At 37.0% G+C, this 23,484-nt stretch overlaps 1 protein-coding gene across 2 annotated transcripts in view; it reads left to right on the top strand.

The window, feature by feature from the left end:
* Positions 1-7,178: 7,178 nt before the first annotated feature.
* The window catches only part of LOC136985688 (corepressor interacting with RBPJ 1), a 60,385-nt gene continuing 44,079 nt past the window's right edge, over positions 7,179-23,484 (top strand). The window contains exons 1-2 of one of the 2 annotated variants that reach the window (XM_067283018.1): positions 7,179-7,319; positions 13,330-13,424. In XM_067283018.1, the coding sequence (XP_067139119.1) occupies positions 7,248-7,319; positions 13,330-13,424 (167 nt within the window). In that variant the 5' untranslated portion in view covers positions 7,179-7,247. The remainder of the gene's footprint in view (positions 7,320-13,329; positions 13,425-23,484) is intronic. The other variant, XM_067283017.1, reaches the window with a different exon arrangement.

Raw genomic sequence — 23,484 nt, 5'->3', positions numbered from 1 at the left:
ATTTTGTTATAAACACGATATTTACGAGAACATACTTCCCACGTAATTCATACAATTTTGCAAAAATATAAACACTTTATTATCACATAAAAGCAATTATTCTAGCATTTTTACAAGATTTTTTTTTATTTAAACACGTTTTATATGAAATCTTTCGGACGTTAAGGTTAGAAAATTCGATCACGTGCGGGGCCACAACAACCTGTCTAACACTGATCACTTTTCAAAAAAATTGCCTAGGGGAAAGCATTCACACACAAACTGGAATTCCTGTCTAGCCTTCCCATCAACATCAGACAGTACCGAATCTCTCAAGCTTACTTCCCACAATTGCAAGAATTGATCGACTCCTTTATAAAGGCAGGCTTACAAGAAAGTTTGTCCGAGTGGAATTCCCCTGTGCACTTAGTGAGGAAGGAATGCGGGAACTAAGGATGACTCTGGACCTGAGGAGGATCAATGATATCACCAAACCCCAGGAATTCCCCCTGAATAGAGTGGAAGACATCTTGTCACAATTTCACAGAAATAAATTTTTTTCGGTTTTAGACCTAAAGTTCGGATACTATCAGATTCCGCTAGAAAAATCGACTAGGAAGGTTTTTCCTTCTCGACCCCCCTCGGGGAAGTTCCAGTTGTGCCGCATGCCGCAGAGAGGCAAAAATAGCTGCCGCTTCTTCCAGTATGTTATGAATAAAGTATTGGCGAAGTATATAGGTGTGAAATGCTTTGTTTTCCAAGACGATGTTGTTCTTTTCACTAAGACTATGGAAGAGCATATCAACTTGTTGAAGTTGATAGAAGGTGCGGAATTAAAATTGAACCCCAGGAAGTGTAAGATCATGGTAGACGAAATTAGGTACCTTGGTCATATCGTTAATCAAACGGGGATTCAGCCGGATTTTGGAAATATCAAGGCTATTTTAGATCTCCCGTCACCCCGTGATGTCTCCGGCATTCGTAGTTTCCTAGGAATGGTCGAGTTTTATAGAAACTTCATCCCAAATTTCTCTACAATCGCAAACCTCCTGACCATGTTGTTAAAGAAGGGTGTAAAATTTAATTGGTCTTTTAAATGCGAAGACGCTATTAAGAAGTTTAATTAAGGAGTTCCTTTCCCAGCCGCCTGTACTTAGGTACTCTGACTTTGAAAAACCCTTATTTATTCACTGTGATGCATCTGACGTCGTCGCAGGAACAGTCCTCCAACAGTCCGATAACGGATATTTGGCTCCCCATAGGCTATTCCTGCCGGAAGTTTAGGGGAGAAGAGTCATTTAATGGGGCATAATGCAAAGCACGGCCGTCTACCAACGGAGATCCGTGGCTACAAAATCTTGAACGGAAACCTGTTTTGGCAGGATGGTGACGATCGTTGTCATAGTAATCTGAGGCTTTGTGCCTGAAAGAAGCCATAAAGGAAGTAATTAGGCATTTTCACATATCAGCGTACGCTGGACATAGAAGGGTTAGTAAAACTATGAGAAATATTGCTCGTTACTACTATTTCTGTAACATGCGTAAGCTGGTTAAGGATTTCATTCAAAAGTGTGAGGTATGCCAATGTTATAACCTGCATCAAGGGAAGGACCCCTACTGCTAACACGAAAACCCCAGTACTCATACCAGATCATTTCAGTCGACTTTATTGGCTCGTTACCTATCTCATCCAGGGGAAACCATTACATTCTGCTTATCATTGACTTGTTTACTCGTTTTGTGCTGAGGCAGTGTCTTTAGCGAATAAAACAGCTCACTCTCTCATGTCCGAACTGTTTGAGAAAGTGATATGTAGGTACGGGTGTCCGGAAAAGATAATATCCGACAGGGGAGCTAATTTCACGTCCCAATTGGTAACGATGCGCTGGGACTCCTGAAAATAAAGCACAATCTAACCCCTGCTCCAATGGTACGCGTGAAAGAATGAACAAGTCACTCGTATCAATTTTAGCAAAGATTTCGAACGGGAGCAAATCGAATTGGGATACCTTCATTCCACCTGCCCTGTTTTCGTACAACACATCTCATGAGTCGACTAATGAAACGCCTTCCTTCTTATTGTACGGCCTTGACCCGAGATTTCCTGATGCTGTCGTTATTCACGAAACGGCCGATGGTGACGCGGTCCAGGATCACAGGGTCTGTCTGATGCAGCAAGTCCGCGTGATCCGGGAAACGGCTTCGTACCTGAGTCAGTTGAGAAATAAGAGTAGGGCATACTGGAAACCTAATAGGAAGACACGTTTATTTGTGGTGGGCCAGAGGGTGTGGCTGAAGTCTGCCGTAAGAAAAAAGGAAAATAATTTGCACCCAAGTACTCTGGTTCTTTCAGGATATCTAGAGTCATGGGGCCCGTAAATGTGAAAATTGAAAATTGTGAGACCCTCTTCAGGGCTATCGTGCACATTAATAGTATAAAGCCCTATTTCTCGAATGGAAATGAGGCTAAAGCCAGGGTGCCAAACCGCCCTATCCCGGTTATTGTGCAGGAAGAGGAGCCCGAGGAAGGCTGACATCCCGTTCTTTAAAAAGTCACAGGTATCCCGGGGGTGTATCCCTCGCCTAACTGATCGTGTTAGGGAGGAGAAGAGCAAGGAGAGCGACGCAGCTTATCCTCGGAATAGGATGAATCCCCGTTATTATCTCAGAAACAGGCCGGTCCCTGACTTCAGGCAACTCCACCACTGCCGTAAACACTGATATTTACATATTTTTTTTTTTTTTTTTTTTTTTTGTGGGGTCATATCTTACATCTTTTCTTGCTCCCTTTAGCCACGTGGTGGGTCCGACTCGGTGGAGAGGAGTTGTGTAAATCTGGGTGTATAACCTAGGGTGGGAGATTTATTGGAGGATGTGTCTCGGAGAGAAGTTAAAATGGAAGTGGAGAGAGAAGGAAAAATCAGTAGGGAAGAGTGTGGTGAGTGAAAAAAATAGTCGGGAAGCCGAAAAGTAAACATTGTACAACCAGGTCAGCGGGAAGATTTCGTTTTCGAACTGTTTCCTGCTCGATAAGAAGTAAAAGAAGAGATACACTTTAAACTCATTGTCGGTACGTTTTATGTCTGCGCGTTACGGGAATTCTGTAGCATATTATTGTCGGGAGAATTGTGTGTTAATTCTATTCGGTAGATTGGATTGTCGGGGTCCGTACGTTACTGTGTGTTTCCCTGGATGTATTGTATGTTCCAAGGAAAGTTAAAGGGTTATCTTGTTAATTTGGATAGTTATCTTTGTCTAGTCCCTACTGAGATAAACGGATTCCCCCTTCTAAGCATCTGCTCTATCAAGCACGCTTGTTATCAATTTGTCCCATCGAAGAAATCACTAAAGTTCTCCGAGTCGACTCGTTCGTACTTTATATAATGTCACAAAATATTTATTAGTATAACATTTTCGGTCTTATTAGAGCTTCAGGAGATATTTGAATTTACAATTTAAAAACAACAAAGCTGCCACTTATTCTGTAACGGTTTACAACATCCCGCTTTTGGAATATGATAAATTTTTAAAATGCGCGTCGAACTTTTACATGTTGAATAAATATTGTAATAAGTGACAGAAAAACAAAAAAACTGTATAAAAACAAAATGTATATATTGTGATATAAACTAGGCAGAAAATGCTCTAAATTATACTTTAAAAATTTTATTCCGGTACTTGTAATTTCCATACTGGCAAATTCATGACTACCGTGTAATCTAAATACTATCCATCCTGCAGTATCCTCTTACTTAGCTCGTCTTTATATTTTATCAAGCAATACTTTACAGCAGGGGTGTTCAACCCGCAGGCCGCATGCGGCCCAATGAACGTGTAAACAAAACTGACAGATTTTTATTATTTTATTATTTTTTATTTATTTATTTCAACGGCATAAAGATCAAAAAAAGTTTCACAAAGCCATAAATCTTTATACATATCTTATTTTTGAGTGGAAAGGAAATATTTTCAAATACTTGGAAATGTGTGAATGAGAAAGGAATACCAAATAAAGCGGGAGTTGTGACTCAAAGGATTATAGACCCAAATTGGGGAAAAGGAAAGAAAGACCAAAAGATAAAAAGTTGTGAGAAATGTTAAATAGACCTTCTGTTATGTAAATATTGACCCTTAATTTTCCAACCTTCCTCACTTCTTTATCTTTTGTCCTTTCTCTCCTTTCCCCGCATTTGGATCTATAATCATTTGAGTCCCAACTCCAGCTTTATTTAGTATTCCTTCCAGCGTTGCAAGATATGGCTATTTTGAACCAAATAATTTTGCTACCCTTTTTTAGTTTGGCGTAAAAATATCATTTGGCTCATTGGCTACTTTTTGGGCTACATATTGTTTATAAATATATTAGTTGAATAAAAATGAACTTTAAAATGGTGTTTTGTCGTTTTTTATTAATTAGAGATCCAAATAAAACAAATATTTTTATTTTTCAAATAAATTTTTGTTTGTCTCCTTTATAATAAATGAATTTATCTATTTCTAAGTAAAAATTGAAAGTGTCTGTAGAAGTAATTTTTTAAAATATTCTTTTTTGTGATAAAGTTTTGTGAGGTTGCCAAATTCGTGGTATCCAAATGTCAGGTTTTATCGAATGTGGGATAGGAAAGTGAGGCAAATAGCTGCAGTGACAAACAAACCCGTTTATTTACACTATATCTTACAGTCTAGTGCAGTGGTTCCCAACCGGTGTTCCGCGGAACACTGGTGTTCCGTAAGCATCTCCCAAGTGTTCCGCAGATTTAGTCGCAAATCGGAAAGTGTACAATCGTATTCGAGCCGCCAAATATTAAAAAATTAAAATCATAAAATTTTCATAAACTTAAATATATATGTACGACTCGTACTTATCGAGTGTACTACTGTTTCGAATAAGATAAAGGCAATGATAAAAACTGAATGAAATATGTAAAAAACATCAGGCACAAGTTTCCCATTAATGTTATTTAGGTATATTTTTTTTTTGTCTTAGAATTGGCGTTAATAATATGAGTAGACATTTTGAATTATAACTGCTCAATTCTAATAAAATAACTGATGACAAGCTTAAGTATTTCATATTAACTTAATTAAGTAAGTGTTCCGCTAAAGAAAATTGCTCACAAAAGTGTTCCGCATCCTAGAAAAGGTTGGGAACCACTGGTCTAGTGTGTCTTGTTCCGATGGCACTGCTGGACGGTGAAGCGTTGGCCCCGGGGCGGTCGGTTGGAGTTTCTAGGATGGTCGGAAGTCCTTGGACGAAATGAAAGAAGCCCGATGTCCGGAACAGGCTGGTAACAGCAGGGGAAAGTCCAGATATTAATCTTCAGTTCGAAGCTGGAAGAAGTCGAGAAGTCTGGGAGAAGTCTTCACAAAGGGGAGACAGAGAAAAGTCTGCTTTGCCCTTGAGATCCAGGTTTTTATAAGATTTCTCTTCCCTGGATCTCTAGCTCCTGATTGGTCAGTTTCCTGTATCTAGGCAGATGACCGACCATTTCGAGCTACTAAAGGTTTAAATTCGACACTGTGGTTTAATCCGATCAAGGGAAATTAATCGCACCTTGAAACTCTTGCTCGTATTTAATTGTTTCGAATTCTTATAAATCTGATACATAATATCAGCGCTGCATCTCTTTTTAAGGTTATTTAAAAACATTTTTCTCTCGATTAATAATTTCAATATTTCCCGATTTTATTTAAGGTTTTCTTCCAATTTCTACGAGCGTTAGAATCAAAGCATGATCCCTTGATTTGACATTTTTATGATATTTTTAACACATGAGCTCGAGTATCGCTCGGGCTTCACAGTTTTAATACTTATTACTATAATCTAGACTCGTTAATCCTTAAATATACTTGTATATTTAAAGATTGAGCCACAAGTATATATAATATACTTGTGGCCCAATCTTTAAAGTGGAGTTGATGAGAGTGTTTCCTGTTAGTCGTGATATAGCCACTAGAAGTGCTAAGCCTAGGCTCCCCTCACATACGGCCAAGGTAATGAAAATTATTAGGAGGGAGTTGTCTGCTCTTTTTGGGGTTGTTGTTTTTACTAGTAAGATTAGGATACTTAGTATGGCTATATCTAGTCTTAGTAATATGGATAGTAGATGTTTGAATCGAGAGGTGAGACTTATTAAACTTATTAACAGAAGAATATGCCTGTAAATAAGGAGTAGTTTGTCATAGTTTTAGTAGTTTAATAAAAATTTTAGTTTTTTAAACTAAGGATGTTTTCCTAAGGCAACAGAAAAAAATGTCTATTTTTAATATCCAAAATTAATGTTTTTGTTAAACTATTTTCTGTTATATTTGGTGTTCTTATTTTGTTGCCTTGACTTCTTCCAATATGGCTTCAGATATGGCTCCATGACTTCTTCCAATATGGCCCAGAGAACCAAACACTCTTACTTTACAAACTAATGAAATCGTAGTTTTCTCTCTAATTTACACATTCTATTTACACATTATATCAATTTATTCTGTAATCATCTCACATTCATAAGACCTTCTCCCTCTCTGTGGCCTTATAAATGCGACATGCTTCCACATATTTAATTCGTTTAACTCCAGGAATTTTAGTGAAGGGACCGGTACCTCTATTGTAGGTACAGTACAATACGTCAAGCGGCCGGATGGCCGAGCGGTCGAGGTAAGCAGCCTGCCGCCCTGGGGACCCGGGAGCGAATCCCGACGGGTCGAAAAATCCCCAGGAATTTTTCGGGGGGTGATCCGTCCGGATATGTCGGTCCCCGTCCCTTACCACCCGGCCACCCCATTGTGGGATTGGCCGAACCCATAATGGGCTTGCTATAAGAGGCCCTCTTAGTGGCCACAGGGCGGAAAGAGTTATAAAAAAAAAAGTACAATACGTCAGGCTCCGTTACTCACCAGCCAACCTACCTGTTGTGAGCTCGGCTGAATCCACAGAGTACCCTGTGAGCTGAATCTATGTTTGAGTACGATTAAAAAGGTTTTTATAGTGCTCATAAAACGGAAATAGTCAAAAATCTGCAAATACAGTATAATCAATTTATTTCAAATTGTTAACTGAATGTGGGAAACAGTTTAATATTAATAATAATAAATGTAAAAGTTTTATATATTTTGTATGTTTTTTAAAATACGAACGACTTTAATTTAAAATAATTTTTATTTTTGGTTCATCATTAAAATACTTCACCCGGAAGGGAGCGCTGTATGTTTTATTTACGATTCGATGGATTCCATCTTGGTAATTCTGATGAATAGAAACTGAGAAGTAAATCGAAATGGGTAAAGGATTTAATAATTATATGTGTAAAAAGCCGTTTCATCCAGGCTCGAAAGCTAATATAAAACGAGTAAGTTTAGTACTTATTAAGTTATTGAACGTAAATAATATATTATTTGTTTGCTTTGTAAATGTACTGTAGATATTTCAAGCATTAAAAAATGATAAAATATTCTGAATGTTGAACGTTTATATTTTTAATATGTTTGTTGTTTACGTTATATTCCCAAGGTCATAGGTCAAAAGTTTATTTTGACAATTTCCTAAGTGTTTTTTTAGAGTGGTTTTAGATTGGCTCAATTCAAGCTCTGAATGAGACAGTTTGACCTTAGTAACACTGTAGGCTGTGCCCAAAGGATTAAAATAATCAGAGGGATCAGTTGTCTATATGAAGCCTTTTGCAACATACAGCCCCTGAAATCTGCTGTTTGGCTGCAGATTTTAGGGGACAGATAACACAGGTCTACAAATAAAAACTTTTTGTTTCCGAAGGAAACAAAACAAGCTGTTTCTTAATGATTTCGATTTGCTGAATTCAAAAATGGTTATAAAAAAACAGAATTAGCTCAAGTTTACAAGGTACATCAACGTTTAATAAATTTCATAATATACATCTGAATACGTACACAAAATGTAATTTTCATTAGAGTTGGAACACAGAAACCATCAGAACACTTTTTGATACATAAAAACTAAATAAACAGTGAAAGCATAAAATACCCAGGCCATCACTTGCATGTATGACACTTATTTTACACACTTCTTGTATGAATCTGCAAGTGTTTTACACGTTACAGCATTTCCAGCAGTAGTCTGCTAACATTGACAGACTCTATTTCCCTTGGTATCATTTTTCCATACAAGCAATGTCTTTGTGAAAATGCTTCCCATGTTTGTCATTGACAGACCCACAGTTTTCAGTGAAAAAGTCAATGTGAGGATGCAAAAAGTGCATTTGTGCATTTTCAATGACATGTTGCATTCCATCTTTTCATAACACGATAGCATGTTATTTGTAATTTTTTGTTTGTAATTAGAAGCTTTATGGTTTTCAAGAAAATTATTTACCACCATCCCGAAAGCATTCCAAGCTTCTTTTTCAGCACCTATTAGTATGCTATCAAAGAGTGTATTTTTGAGAAGCTTAGAAATCTGTGGACCTACAAATATCCCCTCTAACTTTTGCCTCACTAATGTTTGGAAAATAACATTTTTTGATCCAGGTTCAAGGGATTTCCCTTGTGGTCAGTCTCTCCTTTTGAAATGTGCTACTCGGTCTCTGCTATCCCTCTCACAGAGAAAACAACAGTATTTCATATACCCCCAGCTGAAGTCCAAGTAATAATGCTATAATTTTGAAATCACAACACACCTTCCATTCATGTTCTTGATGATTTACTTTTGCAAGAAGTTGCTTCATGCTTTCGTATGATTCTTTTATGTACTTTTCATGGCAATAGAAAGCTTTTGTTACAGAACGCTAACAAAACAGCTTTAAAGCTCACCTTGGAGGAGTCAATGAAGAGTCTCCATTTACGTTGTTTGCATCTTATATTGAGAGCTGTCATAAGAATGATTGTTCTTTCTTTCCACAGACATTCTAGAAAAAGTACTTCAAGCTGTATAGGAATACATTTCAAGAACTATAAAAAAATGGCAATTTTTCCAAAAATTTGACATATTTGGTTCGAAATCTTAAAAACTAAAGCCAAGTTAACATTTTTATTGTCATATTCATATTCAGCACCCTTGAATTAGTAATAATCAGCTACTTTGGTTTTGGAAGATTTTTGGCTGTTGACCATTGTAATTGAACACCTCAAAAATGGATAAAATTTAAAAGTGAAACTCTTCTTAACAAAACAATTTTCTAGAATTAGAGAGAAAATGAACAGAAAACTTTCATGATGAGATATCCTAACAGATTTCTGTGAATTCTTTAAAGGATTATTTATATGTTTAATAGATTACATTTATTACAAAATTTATTAATTAATATAATTTGATTTTATGAGAAGAATGATGTCAAGTTTATTTGTACAGTACATATATCATTTAGGTAGAAGTTAATTTCAGATTATTTATTTAAAATTCTAGAGGGGGCTCTACCATATGAGTATGTAGACCATTGGTTCATTTGAGTCATTGCCACCTTTGGGCATGGTCTGTGATTCTGATAAGGACCTAACTGCCTCATTCAGAGCTGAATTTTACTGTTATGGTTTTAAATTTGATATTTTTTTTGTCAGATAAGATGGACAGTTCTTTGAGTTTTATCTCACATAAAATCCTTATAATAAAATATATTCCATGTCTGTTGCACATTTAGAAATCTGTAGTAAAATGAGAAAATGTTGGTCAGACTGTTGTATGATTTGTTGTTTTGTGTTACATGGTAAAATCTGAGTTTGAATTTGATCTTCCTAATTAGCACTAATTCTATTTTTATAATAAATTTAATAATTAAAATTAATTTATTATAAAATAGTACTACTACTCATTTCTAATGTCAAATTATTTAATAAATAAATTGAAGTATAGTGTAAAAATAGTCCATAATTTTTATGTATATGTTGTCATTCATAAATTGACTGTTTCATATCAAACAATTAAAATGAAAAAATCTGTATTAGAATCAGTTTTAGAATATGGAAAATTATGTTATCATGATATTTGAATTCAATCCAAGCTGTATATGTAATGAATAGAAAAATCAAACATTTGTGCATATTTGAAACATTAATATCAAAATGGACCAAAACCAGTGCAAGGTAACTTAGGGTCTGTTTGGAAATGCTTGCCAGTTCAGATATCATTCAGAAATGTTTCCTATACAACTTGTTAAATTTTGCTGTGAGAGTTCAGTATTCACTACTGAAAGTCTCTTAAAAATGCACATGGAGTAGAGATTCAGGTTCCAAAATGGTGGAGATCAGTGCAGCTGTTGGAATGTTTTGCAAATTATTTAATTTGAATCATTTTAAAAGTAATTCATTTTTGCAATGCAATGCCTTGTTTAGAGGGTTAAATTGGTAAGCAATTATTTATTGTGACATCTTTACAATGCTGGGTTTTAATTTTTAATTAATTTAATTTAAAAGATATGCTCTCCACCTCAAATTAGTAGTATCTTGCCCCTGTACATCATACTTTTTTCTTTAACAATAGAGTCATGCCAGTCATCTATCTTATTTGGGGAAAAATTTTTGAATTCAAATAACATGACTTCTAGTTTGTATTGGACATTTATATATAGTTAATTGGGGTCTCCTGCCCCTAAGGTTTCCATATCTGGTTTCATCTTTCATCTATCTAACTCCATTCTTGAGATTAAGGAAAGACAAGCGGACAGATGAGCGACAGTGGAAATTTTTAGGTCTATAATTTTTTCAAATTGCAGCCCAATTATTACAAACAAAATATTGATTCACAATGATCAAAATCTTATAACTCTACTGCCAAATTGTATAAGAATTAAATTTTGTACATTTCTACTGTGGAGGCAGCTATTTCTGTTGTAGCAAGAAAAGCAACTGAAACAAACACTGCAGGTTTAACCTCTAACCAGTGAGATCACTGCACACAGTACTTCAAGAAAATGAATTTAGCAACACTCTTGATGGCATTACTTAGAATTGCTGCAAACAGTACTTAGTTTAACAACAACTTGATAAGGTTATCAGGTTAACAAATTTTGTTTTATTATAAGTATTCCTGAAAATATCAAATCATGTTGCAAAAATATTAAAACTCAGTCTATTAGCAAATTACTTTTAGTTTTTCTTTAGTTTAATATTATACTGTATATGTTAATAAATATTTAACTAATTGTTTAATAATTTTTGGATGTTTAATTTAAAATTTATTACTTAAAATAAATTTCTCTAATCAAAAAGTAGACTCAAGTTATTATAGAATTTGCAATCTACAAGTATTCTGATTTACTATTTTAGTTGTCATTTGAAGAAAACATAATATTTTAATGATGATTATTATTTTTTTAATAATAAGTAAAATAAATTATTGTATTTTATAAGATATTTTTAAGCAAGGATAGGAAGAATTAAAGTTAACACGACGAAGAACTGATGTGGAAATTTTTCTTCTATTTTTTTAATAAACTAGACCTAATCATTTTTATTATTTGAATGTTATGAGATTTTGTTTTGATGTTTAAGTGTACAGTGCCTTCATTACAGTTGCATGAAACAAAATGACATTTGTTTGATGTTCTAATCATGCCTTGCAAGATATTGTAAACAAGTTGAAAAAATTCAACTAGAGATTTCATTGTATACTTAGGTGTGTGTCTAATCAATCATAATCTAGATTCATATTATATGACACTTTACAAAATACTTTAAAATATTGCCATCAGACAGCATTAACACATATTAGAACAGAAATTGCTTGATATAATGCATTTGTTTACAAATGTGAGATACTAGATGCAAGAATCTGAATTGAAGACTGTATTTCAAATATTATTTCTTTATTATAAAGAAATTTTGCTTGATTACATTTCTTAAAAAAAAAAAACATTTTTTTTGCTCTGATGATAACATATTTCTGAAATTTTGTATACATATTTCAGATTGGTATAGCAATATACAAGTTGCTTCACAATCTTAGCAATGATGATCTAGATTTTTAAACCACATTTGACTTGTTCAAAGTTTAGGAACATCTTCCTCATATATATTACAAATTTCTTTTTACTATTTGTCTGCCATTTTATCCTTTCTGAAACTCATAAAGCATAAAATGCCTGATATGCTTTTTATCTAATAACATAATATATAATCAAACACACCAAAAATAAAGTGAAAAAAGCACTGAAAAACATACAAGCGTAACATGAGAGCAAGCAAGGACTTGCACACAACAGATTGCATTTACACTTCAAGTGCATTCTTTTTATTGTATGTACAGTTTGAACTTTGAAGCATTGTTTGAACTTCAAAGTAAATTTTTGTGAAATTTAGCATTCAAACTTTGAAGTAATGTTTAAAGTTCAAAATACAGTCCAACTCGTTTATAACGTCATCCATGGGACCGGCAATTTTTTGACGTTATAACCGAGTGTCGTTATCTGCGAAGTCTATTATTATCATAATAAATTTATTATCATATGTATAAAAATGCAAACTACATGTTTAAATCAACTTTATTTACATTATTATGTTTAAGTTTACATCGATGTAATTAAAAATTTCAAAAATTACCTTTTATAAGAAATTTCTATTTGTCATAAATTTTAATAATGGCGGAACTTCCAGTTTTGAGAATAATCTCGAATCAAAAGGCAACAAAAGCTTAAACTAATGTATGCCAATTAAAAATAATTTAATTATTTTTTTATAAACTATTTACTGTAATATGTTATATTAAAAATAATAGAATATTTAACAATTTAGCAATAAGTAATTTGAAAATGAGTACATAATAACCGATCGTCACGTCGTTAAAAGTAGCAAACCTCACCCCACCGAAGTCAGGTGGTGAGAGTACCACCCACAGTTGTTCTAGACCCTAGGACTAAACACGTAGTATTTTCTTTGTGAAATAAATTTTCTAATCTAATTTTGTAAATTTGGGAGTGCTTCAAATATGATGTTAAAACAGGGTTTTATGTTGTTACAAGCGGGTTTTTTAACATTATCTAGTATAGTAAAGTCGTGGGACCGATAAAAATTTGACGTTACATTAGGGTTGTCGTTACATCCAATGACGTTATAACCAAGTTAGACTGTACAAGGTACTACTCAGTGGCATAGCATGTAGTGTGGGTGTCAGCCACCCGGGGCAGAGGAAAATTTCGTCGCCCCCTTATTTAGGTATTATTATTATTTATTGTGAAATTTTGCCGCCCCCACTACACTACGGCACTGGTACTACTGTACTTTGTTTAATGAATATTTAATGAAAACTCACTATATTTTGAAATCATTTACTGATTATTATTATGGAAGTTTTGGCATAGTCCTGAATTTCATCACGTAATTATTATTTTATAAAATTTGTTTCATATAATTTATATAGTATTTTTTTTATTTTTATTTTTTTTTTTTTTTATATAGGCATGGATGGCAGAACAGAGAACTGAAAATGAAAAAAAGAAACAGGATGAGTTAAGGGTGCAATATGAAAAAGAACAAGATTTATATAATAACAAGTATGTTACTCTTCATTTTTTAGAATTATTTTAATACAGTAGAGAGTCGTTAATCGGAATCAATTGGGGACTGGGGTTGTTCAGATTAGTGATTTGTTCCGATTACCGATTATGTACGAAAAAATACATTAACCTGTCCGATGTTCAAATTTTTCTCCGTTGCGTGTTGCTTCATGTTGAATTTTTCTCTGTTGTGTGTAGCTTCGTGTTGAATTTTCATCGATTTTAAGCCTAACGAAAATTTTTATAATAATAATCAAGGCTATCGTATCGTTAAAAATTATTTCTTCATTTTGTACAAACAAAATAAATATATCGAAGAATATAAAAACATGAAAATTATACTTTAGAAGTAAATTTAGTATCAAAAACGTTCGATTCAGCATGACACAGTCCGACTGAAAATTGTTCCGATTACCGGGGTTCCAATTAACGACTCTCTACTGTAATAATATTGATGTTCATAATGTTTAAATATTTGTTGTTTAGTTTTATGTCATAAAAAAATGAAAATTTCTCTCTGGCAAAGGGCAAAAGGTAAGGATTAATTGGGAGATAATGAGTTGTGTGGAATGAAATGTGCAATATATAATATTAGAATCCATGTTGTGCTTTTATCACAACAGTGTTGGTATTCTTGAGATGTACTGGAAAGCTGTAAAGTACTATAGTTTACATTGAACTTTTCATCTTGATCTTCAAAAAAAGCAAACAACCATGCATATCTTTTAGAGTTTATTTATATTAGAAAATTATTATAAATAAACATCTTTAGTTTTCTAAGTGATCATGATTAACTGGTTAGAAAATTGAATTAAGGTAAGATTTCAGACTGAGCTTTTCAAACAACTGTAAGAGGAGAAAGAATACAAAACTAAAATCCTTTATTACTATCAAAAATTTGAATATCTGGACTTTTGCATATCTTTTAATAGTTCTTTCTTCTTGGGCTCTAAACACTTGGTGCAAACTTAATTTTACTGATTGGTAAATGGACATTATGGATTTCTAAATATTTGTGAAATCTGGAAGTTAAACCCCTACATTTCTAAATTATTTCACTCCTGATATACAACTGCTTAATCAACAAAATTCCATAACCAAAAAAAATGTTGACCCTTGACTGGCAACAATCGTCCCCTATCTGTCAATAAGACATTATTCCCTCGCAGCCGGTAGATCAACTTGCACGATAATTTACAGTTAGCGTTCGAGCTCGTCATTTGTTTTGAATCCTGGGAACACCTATGGCCCTAATTGCAATCCGTTGTTGGTCACGTGACCGGTTTTCTCATCAAGAACCTATAAAAGATGCTTCCTTCCTCCCTAAAGGGCTCTCCAATCATCTCTCCAGTACAACATGCACTGCGCCATCAACTGGACCCAAAAAGTTTCTAAGTTTTTAAGTGCCAGTGTCTAGACTCTGTCTATTACAGAATTTATAAAGGTATGAACAAATATTTGTAAACTCTCTCTCTCCAGACCCCCTTTTTGTATATGAGGGTAGAAGTGTAGTTTTGTTCGTTTCGATTTTAATAAATCTTGTTTTGTTATAAAATGGTGTCTTTCTTTGACTGTCGGCTTCGCCTTATCATCAACCCCATTCTTCCTTTTCCTCCACTCGCATAACGTGTAACACGCCGTTGACGTAACAGCCATCCTTGACAAGTGAGTCGCCGGAAAGGGAGGTACGACTCCCTCTTACCTCCCCAGGATCTCACATATTGGTGTCAGGAATGGGGTTTCGACTTTTTCGAGAAATTGATAAGGCGAAAGCAGCCACAGTCAAGAGAGAGGATGAATTGAGTTGAATTAGGAATCATAGGAGTAGGGGTCGAACTAGAATCTCTTAGACCTAGTTGAAATACCTAACAAAATAAACATAATGGAGGATGATCCCCGCGATGTGGCTGGGCCAGGCCACCCAAATCCTAATCCAGCACTGAATCCCCTTACGTTGGGAGGTTTAGGCAGAATAATACCCCTATTACCCATATTCTCGGGAGAAGCGGGAGGCCCTCGGGTGACGGATTTTTTTGATTCGTTAGCCGATGTTACAAAGGTAGCAGCATGGTCCAAGGCCCAGATGTTGGCAGTGGCCAAATTAAAACTTGCGGGTATAGCTAGAGAATTTGTCCAAAAGGACCGACGAATTAAAGAAGTCAATGACTTTGACGAATTTAAGTGGTTGATGATAGTGCATTTTGAACGGGAGCCATTTTCCTTTTGATTATCTAAATTTTATGTGTGCGTGCAGAAAAGGGACGAAGATGTACAGTACAGACCTATGCCACTAGACTCCAAGTGCTGGCAATGGAGATAGAAATTAAGCGAGAGCCCGGCGCGACTGCTGCCGAAACTGCAATTATTGAACGAGTTCAAAGGAGGGAGTTAGATGAAAGGCTTAAAGCGCAATTTTTGAACGGAATAGATATCAGAATCCGGCAGCCTGTAATGAGCCGCGAGGCTGAAACAATAGATGAGGCTCTAAATAGATGAGGAAACAATCGAAAGTCTCACTGCGCATCCAAGTGGGATCATGCGAACGGTAAGGGAAAGCGATAAAACCTCATCTCAGGAGGATTTAATACAGCTAATGTCGGCGATGGAGGACTTAAAAGCTAGAATGGACGGACTAATCCGAAACCCTCCTCAATCCGTCTCTAGAGATCCTATATCTCGCCGAAATCATCGAGGAGGCTATACTACTAACTACTACAATAACAATTCCTATAATAATCCACCTCTTAGGCATAATGAAAATCGGTTGAACACCCCTAATTGTCGAGGCGACCGCCCTTTTGGTCAGTCTAAACGGAATCCCAATCAAACCCAGAACCAATGCTTGCCCACTCGCCGAAGTGGCAATCCTAGCGATCGCTCTATGCGAAACGATTTCCCCGGGCGACGTGAACCCGAAGGGGAGAGAAATAGGGTCTGATTCCGATCGCAGCCTACTGAAGAAAATCGAGGCAAATGGAAGGGCAATGTACCTTACGTAGTGTAGAAGGATGACGACCTTGATCTAACTTGGGATTTTGTACAATCCCAGCAAGAACACTAATGGGCTGTCATTAGTGGATGTATGCACAGAGGTGTTATAGGCGAATAAGGCATAAGGGATCCACTCATCCCAGTCTTGTTGGTCTTGAGAGACATAATGAGATAGTATATCAACTAGGGTTTTATTAAATCTCTCCACCACACCATTGCAGGCTGGATGGTAGGCAGTAGTAAGGAGCTGCTTTATGTGTAGCAATTCACACACTTCTGCGAACATTTTAGAAATTAGGTTCGGCGCTCTATTGGTTAATTGCGTAGGCGTAGAATGTCGCAATATGATATATGTGACGAAGGCCTTAGCAATCGTTTTACTACTTGCATCAGGTAGTGGAACTGCTTCCGCATATCGACTAAAATGGTCAACAAATACTAAGATATATTTGTTGCCATTCGTCGTAAGAGAGAGTGGACCGACGATGTCCATTGCTGCTTGTTCAAAGACGTTAGAGAGAGGGGCAAACAATTGCAATTTGGCTGCTGCCTGTCGATCTGGACGTCAGTGCATAGCACAGCTCTGACAACTTAGACAATAATTCCTGATTTCCTTTGCCATTTTGGGTCAATAAAACGAGTTTACGATTTTAGTACACAAATTTAATTCTCCTAAGTGACCGGCTAGCGGATTGTCATGGTAGGTAAACAGAATATATTCCTTTAAGGTGGTAGGTATAACAATTTGTTCCCACCAATCCAAGCGTTTTCTATTCCTTCCCTTGTGGCAGAGAGCACCCTCCTCGTTGATATAGAATTCCTCTAGGTTAAGATTATTATAGGTTCCTGTAGTTACACCATCCTTTAGGGTTTGGATAAGGGGTCTCCATCGATCATCACGTTGTTGAGCATTGGCTAATTGTGGCACGGAGAAGATGGGTTCAACCTCTGTTATTTGGCATATTGGGATACGGCTAAGTGCGTCTGCATTTCTATGTGAGATTCCAGCCTTGTAGATAATATAAAAATTGAATTCTTGAAGTAAAATGATCCATCGCGATAATCTAGAATTAGTAGTAGAGTCCTTACAATCTAATAACCATTTCAAAGGTCTATGATCTGTGACAATTGTAAACTCTTTTCCATAAAGATAGGGTTTAAAATACCTCACTGCCCACACAGTGGCTAAGCATTCTTTCTCAGTAGTGCTGTAATTAAGTTCGGGTTTCCTTAGTAATCGGCTCGCATAGGCAATCGGCTTCTCCTGGACGTTCTTCCTGAGATAATATCGCACATAGGGCGAAATTTGACGCATTGGTTGCAAGAATAAAAGGTTTTGTAAAGTCAGGGGACTTCAATAAGGGTGCCGATGTCAGGATTTTTTTAAGGTTTTTGAAGCTTTCCTGCTGCTTAAGGCCCCATTCAAACGGTACATCTTTCCATAATAAATCGGTCAAGGGCTTAGCGATAGTGGCATAGGAGTTTGTGTGTCGCCGATAATAGCCAGTGAGTTCTAGGAAGGAGCAGACTTCTCGCTCAGATTCAGGTCTCAGAAATTCTAGAACACATTTTATTTTGTCAGGATCGGGTTTTATACCCTGTTCTGAAATTTTGTGACCCAGAAATTTTATCTGGCGTTGCAGGAAATGGCATTTCTTAGGTTTTAATTTTATCCCTGCATCTCCGAGTCTCTGAAATATTTGTTCAAATCGTTTTAGGTGACTAGGGAAATCTGGACTAAACGTTAGTATGTCGTCCATGTATACAAAACATGTCTTTCCTTTGAGACCATGTAGGATGAAATCCATCGACCTTTCAAAAACCGCAGGACTGGTTTTTAGACCCATCGGAAGCCTATTCCATTGATAGTGGCCATCGGGCGTAGAGAAGGCGGTTTTTTCTTTATCACCTACTCCTAATTGCCAAAATCCTGAAATCGTATCCATCGTTGAAAAGTATTTTGCCTGTCCCATTAGGCTAAGGGACTCCTGCACTAGAGGCAGAGGATACGGATCTACCTTAGTGATTTTATTTAGTTTACGATAGTCTATCACTAGGCGTAACGATCCATCCTTTTTTTAACTGGGAGAGCTGCCGAACTCCAAGGGGACGTAGATTGTTCGATAATATTATGGGCCAAGAGGTCATCTATGATATCGTTTAATTGTTGGCATTGAGCATAGGGAATGCGATAAGGAAGAGAATAAATGGGTGCCGCATCACCAGTATTTATTGTATGCTGCACAATATTACAGTAGCCGAGGTCATAGTCATTCACAGCAAAGACATGCCTGTAGTTATATAGTAATTTTAAGAGGTCTCGTTTCTCGTTCCGGGGGATGACAGTCCAATCAAAAAGGTGGCTCAATTCTGCTTTTGATAGGTTCGCGGAGGCCCTTTCTTTTATAGTGTCTGCGGGCTCACTTTTTTCGATAGCCTCAAAGGTGCCAACCTTGCCATCTTTCTCTAACTTAATTGTCTTACAAGTATCGTTATGAAGACATACGGGAACTTGTCCCTTTTTATTTGGGGTCACCAACAAATTGACTCCGGAAACTCCTTCCTGAGCAAAGGAGACAGTTTCGATTACTCCGACTTTACTAGGTCGCTTATCTCCAACAATTCTAGCAGTAACTATGTTCTCTGTCATAGGGGGAAGTTGACAGGATTCAATTAACACTACTCCTTTTCCCTCCTCCTGATCTGCTGACCAGTAAGATCTTTTCTCTGAGCCAACATTTTCCTCTGGTGGAGGCATCTCAGATTTCTTTCGTTTTCTACTATCTCTATTTGGACCTCTTTCATTTTTTTGGTTCTGTCGAATCCTTTCCGCTCTTTTAGTATTCCCTGAGGTTTGGATAGGTATCACGGTCTGCGGAGGGATAGTTAATTCTTGGCCCTTTAAATCAAATCCATACAAAATACAAAATCTCTCCCTGTAACCCTACAATTCTACCATGTTTATTTCCCTTATGTCTTACGGTAGAGATATCTTAATCGAACCCGAATCGTCTTCTGTGTCTTATTGGTTTTATTTTTCCCTTTCAGACCTTCATGGCCGCCCATGGGCAAGATCCCACGCTAACCACACTCCTAAGCTGTCCAATATGCTACACCATGGTGCAACCACCAGTGTACCAATGTACAAACGGACACATTGTTTGCTCATCATGCCGAACAAGGATTACCAATTGCTATTGTCAGGAACCCCTCGGTCATATTAGGAGCCTGGTGGTGGAGCAGATTGCATCCACCTTACGATTACCATGTACTAACGAATCGTATGGTGTTCTGCGCTTTTAAGGGAAGCGGATAGGGCGACTCACGAAAGCACCTGTCCTTTCCGACCCATCGATTGCCCTTTTACCCTTCACAACTGTAGCTGGAAGGGAGAATTATCTAGTGTCCTTCCGCACATCCAACAGGAGCATCAGCAAGTGCCTCTGCTACGGCAATCCTTTCTAATTTTTATGGGTATCCCCCTTACCCGACAAGCTTCACAAATTTGGGCCACCATGCTGGCCTGGAATGATCACACCTTTCTACTTTCCGTTACCAAACCCTCCAACTACTCTCCTTTTTTGCATTCAAGTTTTCTTGCTCTCGAAGCCTCTTGATTCTTCTACCTTTAACTATACGATTACATTTAAACAGGACCCTAATACCATTTGCTGGAAATCCTCTTATATCCCAATATGGCATCTTGCTAACTCCAGCCCCCCTCCCCTTAGAATTATCAGCTGATCTGGTATACTCTTTCTGTGGCCACGGCAATTTAAAATTTCATTTTGAGCTTTCCACCGACTAACCTTCTCCTCTCATTCCCCTTCCAGAATGTCTGACTCCGAGGAATGGTGGAATCCCGACCCCCCTACCCCATCGACTACTCGAGGGAAGTTGATATCACTGCGCTTTGAGCCGCTTTGACCTTCGCCTGGATTCAGCAACAAAGGGGGGCTGTGCCTGCTATGTTTATTTTGCCCCTGGGACACGAATGCCCACCAATACTGGAAGAATCCTTTCGAGAGGAAAACTGGCTCAGCCAGGAGTATTACGAGCCATTACTTCTCACGCCTCCAGAACCCCTATTTTCCAACCCCAGGCCCGAGGGCGCTCCCAACCATCACGGGCCGCTGGATGTAGCCAGCGTAACCCTCATCACTAGTTAGCCATCCATATTCCTCTCCTCTAGTTGTCGGCAAGTGTACTCTTATCATATAATGTAACCTAACACTTGTAAACGAGTATGGCATATACCACCAAAATACATATATTCAATATCTTAATAAAGAGGTTTCCTTTCTTAATAAATAGTGTTTTTATGTAATGCCAGAATGCGTGTCATTATTTTTTTTAGTGACGCGACCTCTGCGTCTAGATAATCGGCCTATCGTCGTAAAACTCCTTTTAGCACCCAGTTTTTTTTCCCGTTTTGACCTAACGTAACCTCATCATTTGAATTTATCATTATTTGTTCAATTAGGAAATCTAATTCATTATAAAGGTCACGGGGCCCAATTATTACTAACACCCTTTCCCTGTTACAGGGGAAGAAATACAAAACCAGGGAAGTGGATATTAAACGCACCTCGGTGACTAATTCAACATGTTTTTCCTCCATGTTTATTTCCTTCTTCAAAGTTTCTGTCTCACAACGATGATCTTGTATTCAGAACAACAGGAATTCACCAAAGGAGTTGTCTTCCTACACCGAGGAAATTTCTTAATGACCGCCAGTCACTGGACCTTGGTCACCGAACTCTCCTTCAAACATTTAGAGCGCCAAATTCAATTCATCTCACAATCTCTAGAGTATTTAGAAACGAGGCTTCAACCACAGGAACATGTTCCTACCAAGGGCTTCGAGCTGATGCGAGCTTCATTTCTTAACTATTATAAAGAATATCAAGAGCTCACCACTTTAATCACATTACCTTTACCCCAGAAAACCAAACGAGGTTTGATAGACGGCGGAGGAAAATCCTAAAGTTCCTCTTCGGGACAGCTACCTCCGAGGATATTGCGACCGTAAATGTCGAAATCTCTAACATCAATGAGTAAAACGAGAGAATTATTCATTTACTGCGCTCACAAGCCACCTTGTTGAATGATACTTTGAACATCAGTAAAAATAACCGACACCAAATTTATGTGTTATTCAAACGTCAAGAAACATTTAAAGAGTTAATGAATCGCTATAGTTACGAACTTGCATTTGAAATAATTAGTCAGATACTCAAATTCTCTATTCAAGAATTCTATCTCCAACTGGTTGCCTTACGAGAGGCGATTGATATACTAGAAAAGGGTCAACTAAGCACCTATTTTGTATCACGAGAAATCGTGCTACGTACCCTCCGAGACATTCAACTACAGCTTCCGGAAGGTTACGCAATGGTCAAACCTATAAGACCTGACATGCTATTTAAATACTACCAGTGGATTACCGCGCTCGCTGTAGCGGTACCTGGCAAGTTAAGAATCTTTGCTAAGATTCCATTAATCACCCCTAGTGGATACTTCGATATGTATGAAATTATCAAATTTCCCACGTATATACCTGACCTAAACACATTTGTCCAATTCCAGACTAATTATCCTATAGTCGCCTTATCCATGGACAGACAGTCCTATATGTTATTACAACACTACAAACTAATAATTTGTAAAATAGATCACTTTCCTATTTGCTCCGTAGACCGGCCTATCCAACGTTTCCCTCAACAAAGTTGCGAATATGCACTATTTAGTGGCAACGAAGTCACGGTCAAAGACCTCTGCACACGTCAAATCGTTCCACAATTCCCGCCAATTTTTAAGAGGATTGACCAACTAGGATCATGGATTTATTCTATTCCAAATCCTCTCACCCTAACTATTAGATGTCCTACCTGACATCAACAATCTCCATTTTCATCTACTACTCACAAATTAAACAAAACGGGAATACTTCACCTCCCAAACGCATGCACCGGCTGTGTACCTGGATTCGTCCTTACTTCGCTGTTCCGAATGCCAGACAACCATACAATTGGAGATGGCACAACAATTAATAGTGCCACAACTGGAACAAATCGTCAACAAATCTGAGATCCTATTGCTGCAAAAACGCCTTAAGAATCCTGACCTCCCAAAACTCACGTCGGACTACAATATTCTATTAGCAGACCATTCTTTGAACAACGTCCAATATGACCTAAACCACCTGTTATGGGAGCTGACCAAATTATCTCCCACAACTTCCCCATCTTTAATAATAACCATTATTGCTGGTTGTCTTGGTGCTATCTTCACGGGACTTTGTTTACATTATAGTTATCGCAATTACTCACGATGCAAGAGAACCCATGCAACTGGTTGCTGCCTTCCACCAGAAGAGAAACATGAAGAGACCGCCTTCAACGACAACGAAAGTCCGCCCTCACCTAGCGCACAGCCGGGCACTTCCCACAAAGAAATGCCCCGAGGCAACCCGACTCCACAAAAGAAAAATCTATTGTTCATTCCTATTAACAAAACTATCCCTACACTGCCATTTTCCCTTTATTCCTCATTTTAACGTACAAACATTTTGAATTATACCTATATTCGTAGATTTTTCGTGAAGGATTCAAATATTTAGTTCGTATCCTAGAACTGTAGATTAACCCTTTTTGATAGAAATTTTGTATTATACTAACCTAGAAATATATTGAATCTTAATTTAACACGAGAGAGAGAGTAAATTAACATTTTTTGTAACCTTGCATACCTCTATCCGGAATTCAAGGATTCTTTACTCCAAATAACTTATTATTAACATTTATTTTAAATCCAAGAACGGTGTCTTCGTCACCTTACCTGAAGATGGCTGACCCACGCAACTTTACACCTGATCCACCAGTTTAAGGACTAACCACCCGAATTTAATTTATCCATGTGGACGTACAACTCTATCAACTTACCTACAATTCTTGCCCATCCAGAACAATTTATATCCAAGCATCCAAGATGGTGATATTGTACTACAAACCATCTAACTCCTTGAAAAAGAAAAAGGGAGACATTCCACTGAACAGTCTCAACT

This window comes from Centruroides vittatus, unplaced genomic scaffold (assembly GCF_030686945.1).
Source record: "Centruroides vittatus isolate TY-2023 unplaced genomic scaffold, ASM3068694v2 contig_975, whole genome shotgun sequence".
NCBI lineage: Eukaryota > Metazoa > Arthropoda > Arachnida > Scorpiones > Buthidae > Centruroides > Centruroides vittatus.
The sequence above is the reverse complement of the archived record's forward strand: the minus strand, read 5'-3'. Positions and strand labels throughout refer to the sequence as shown.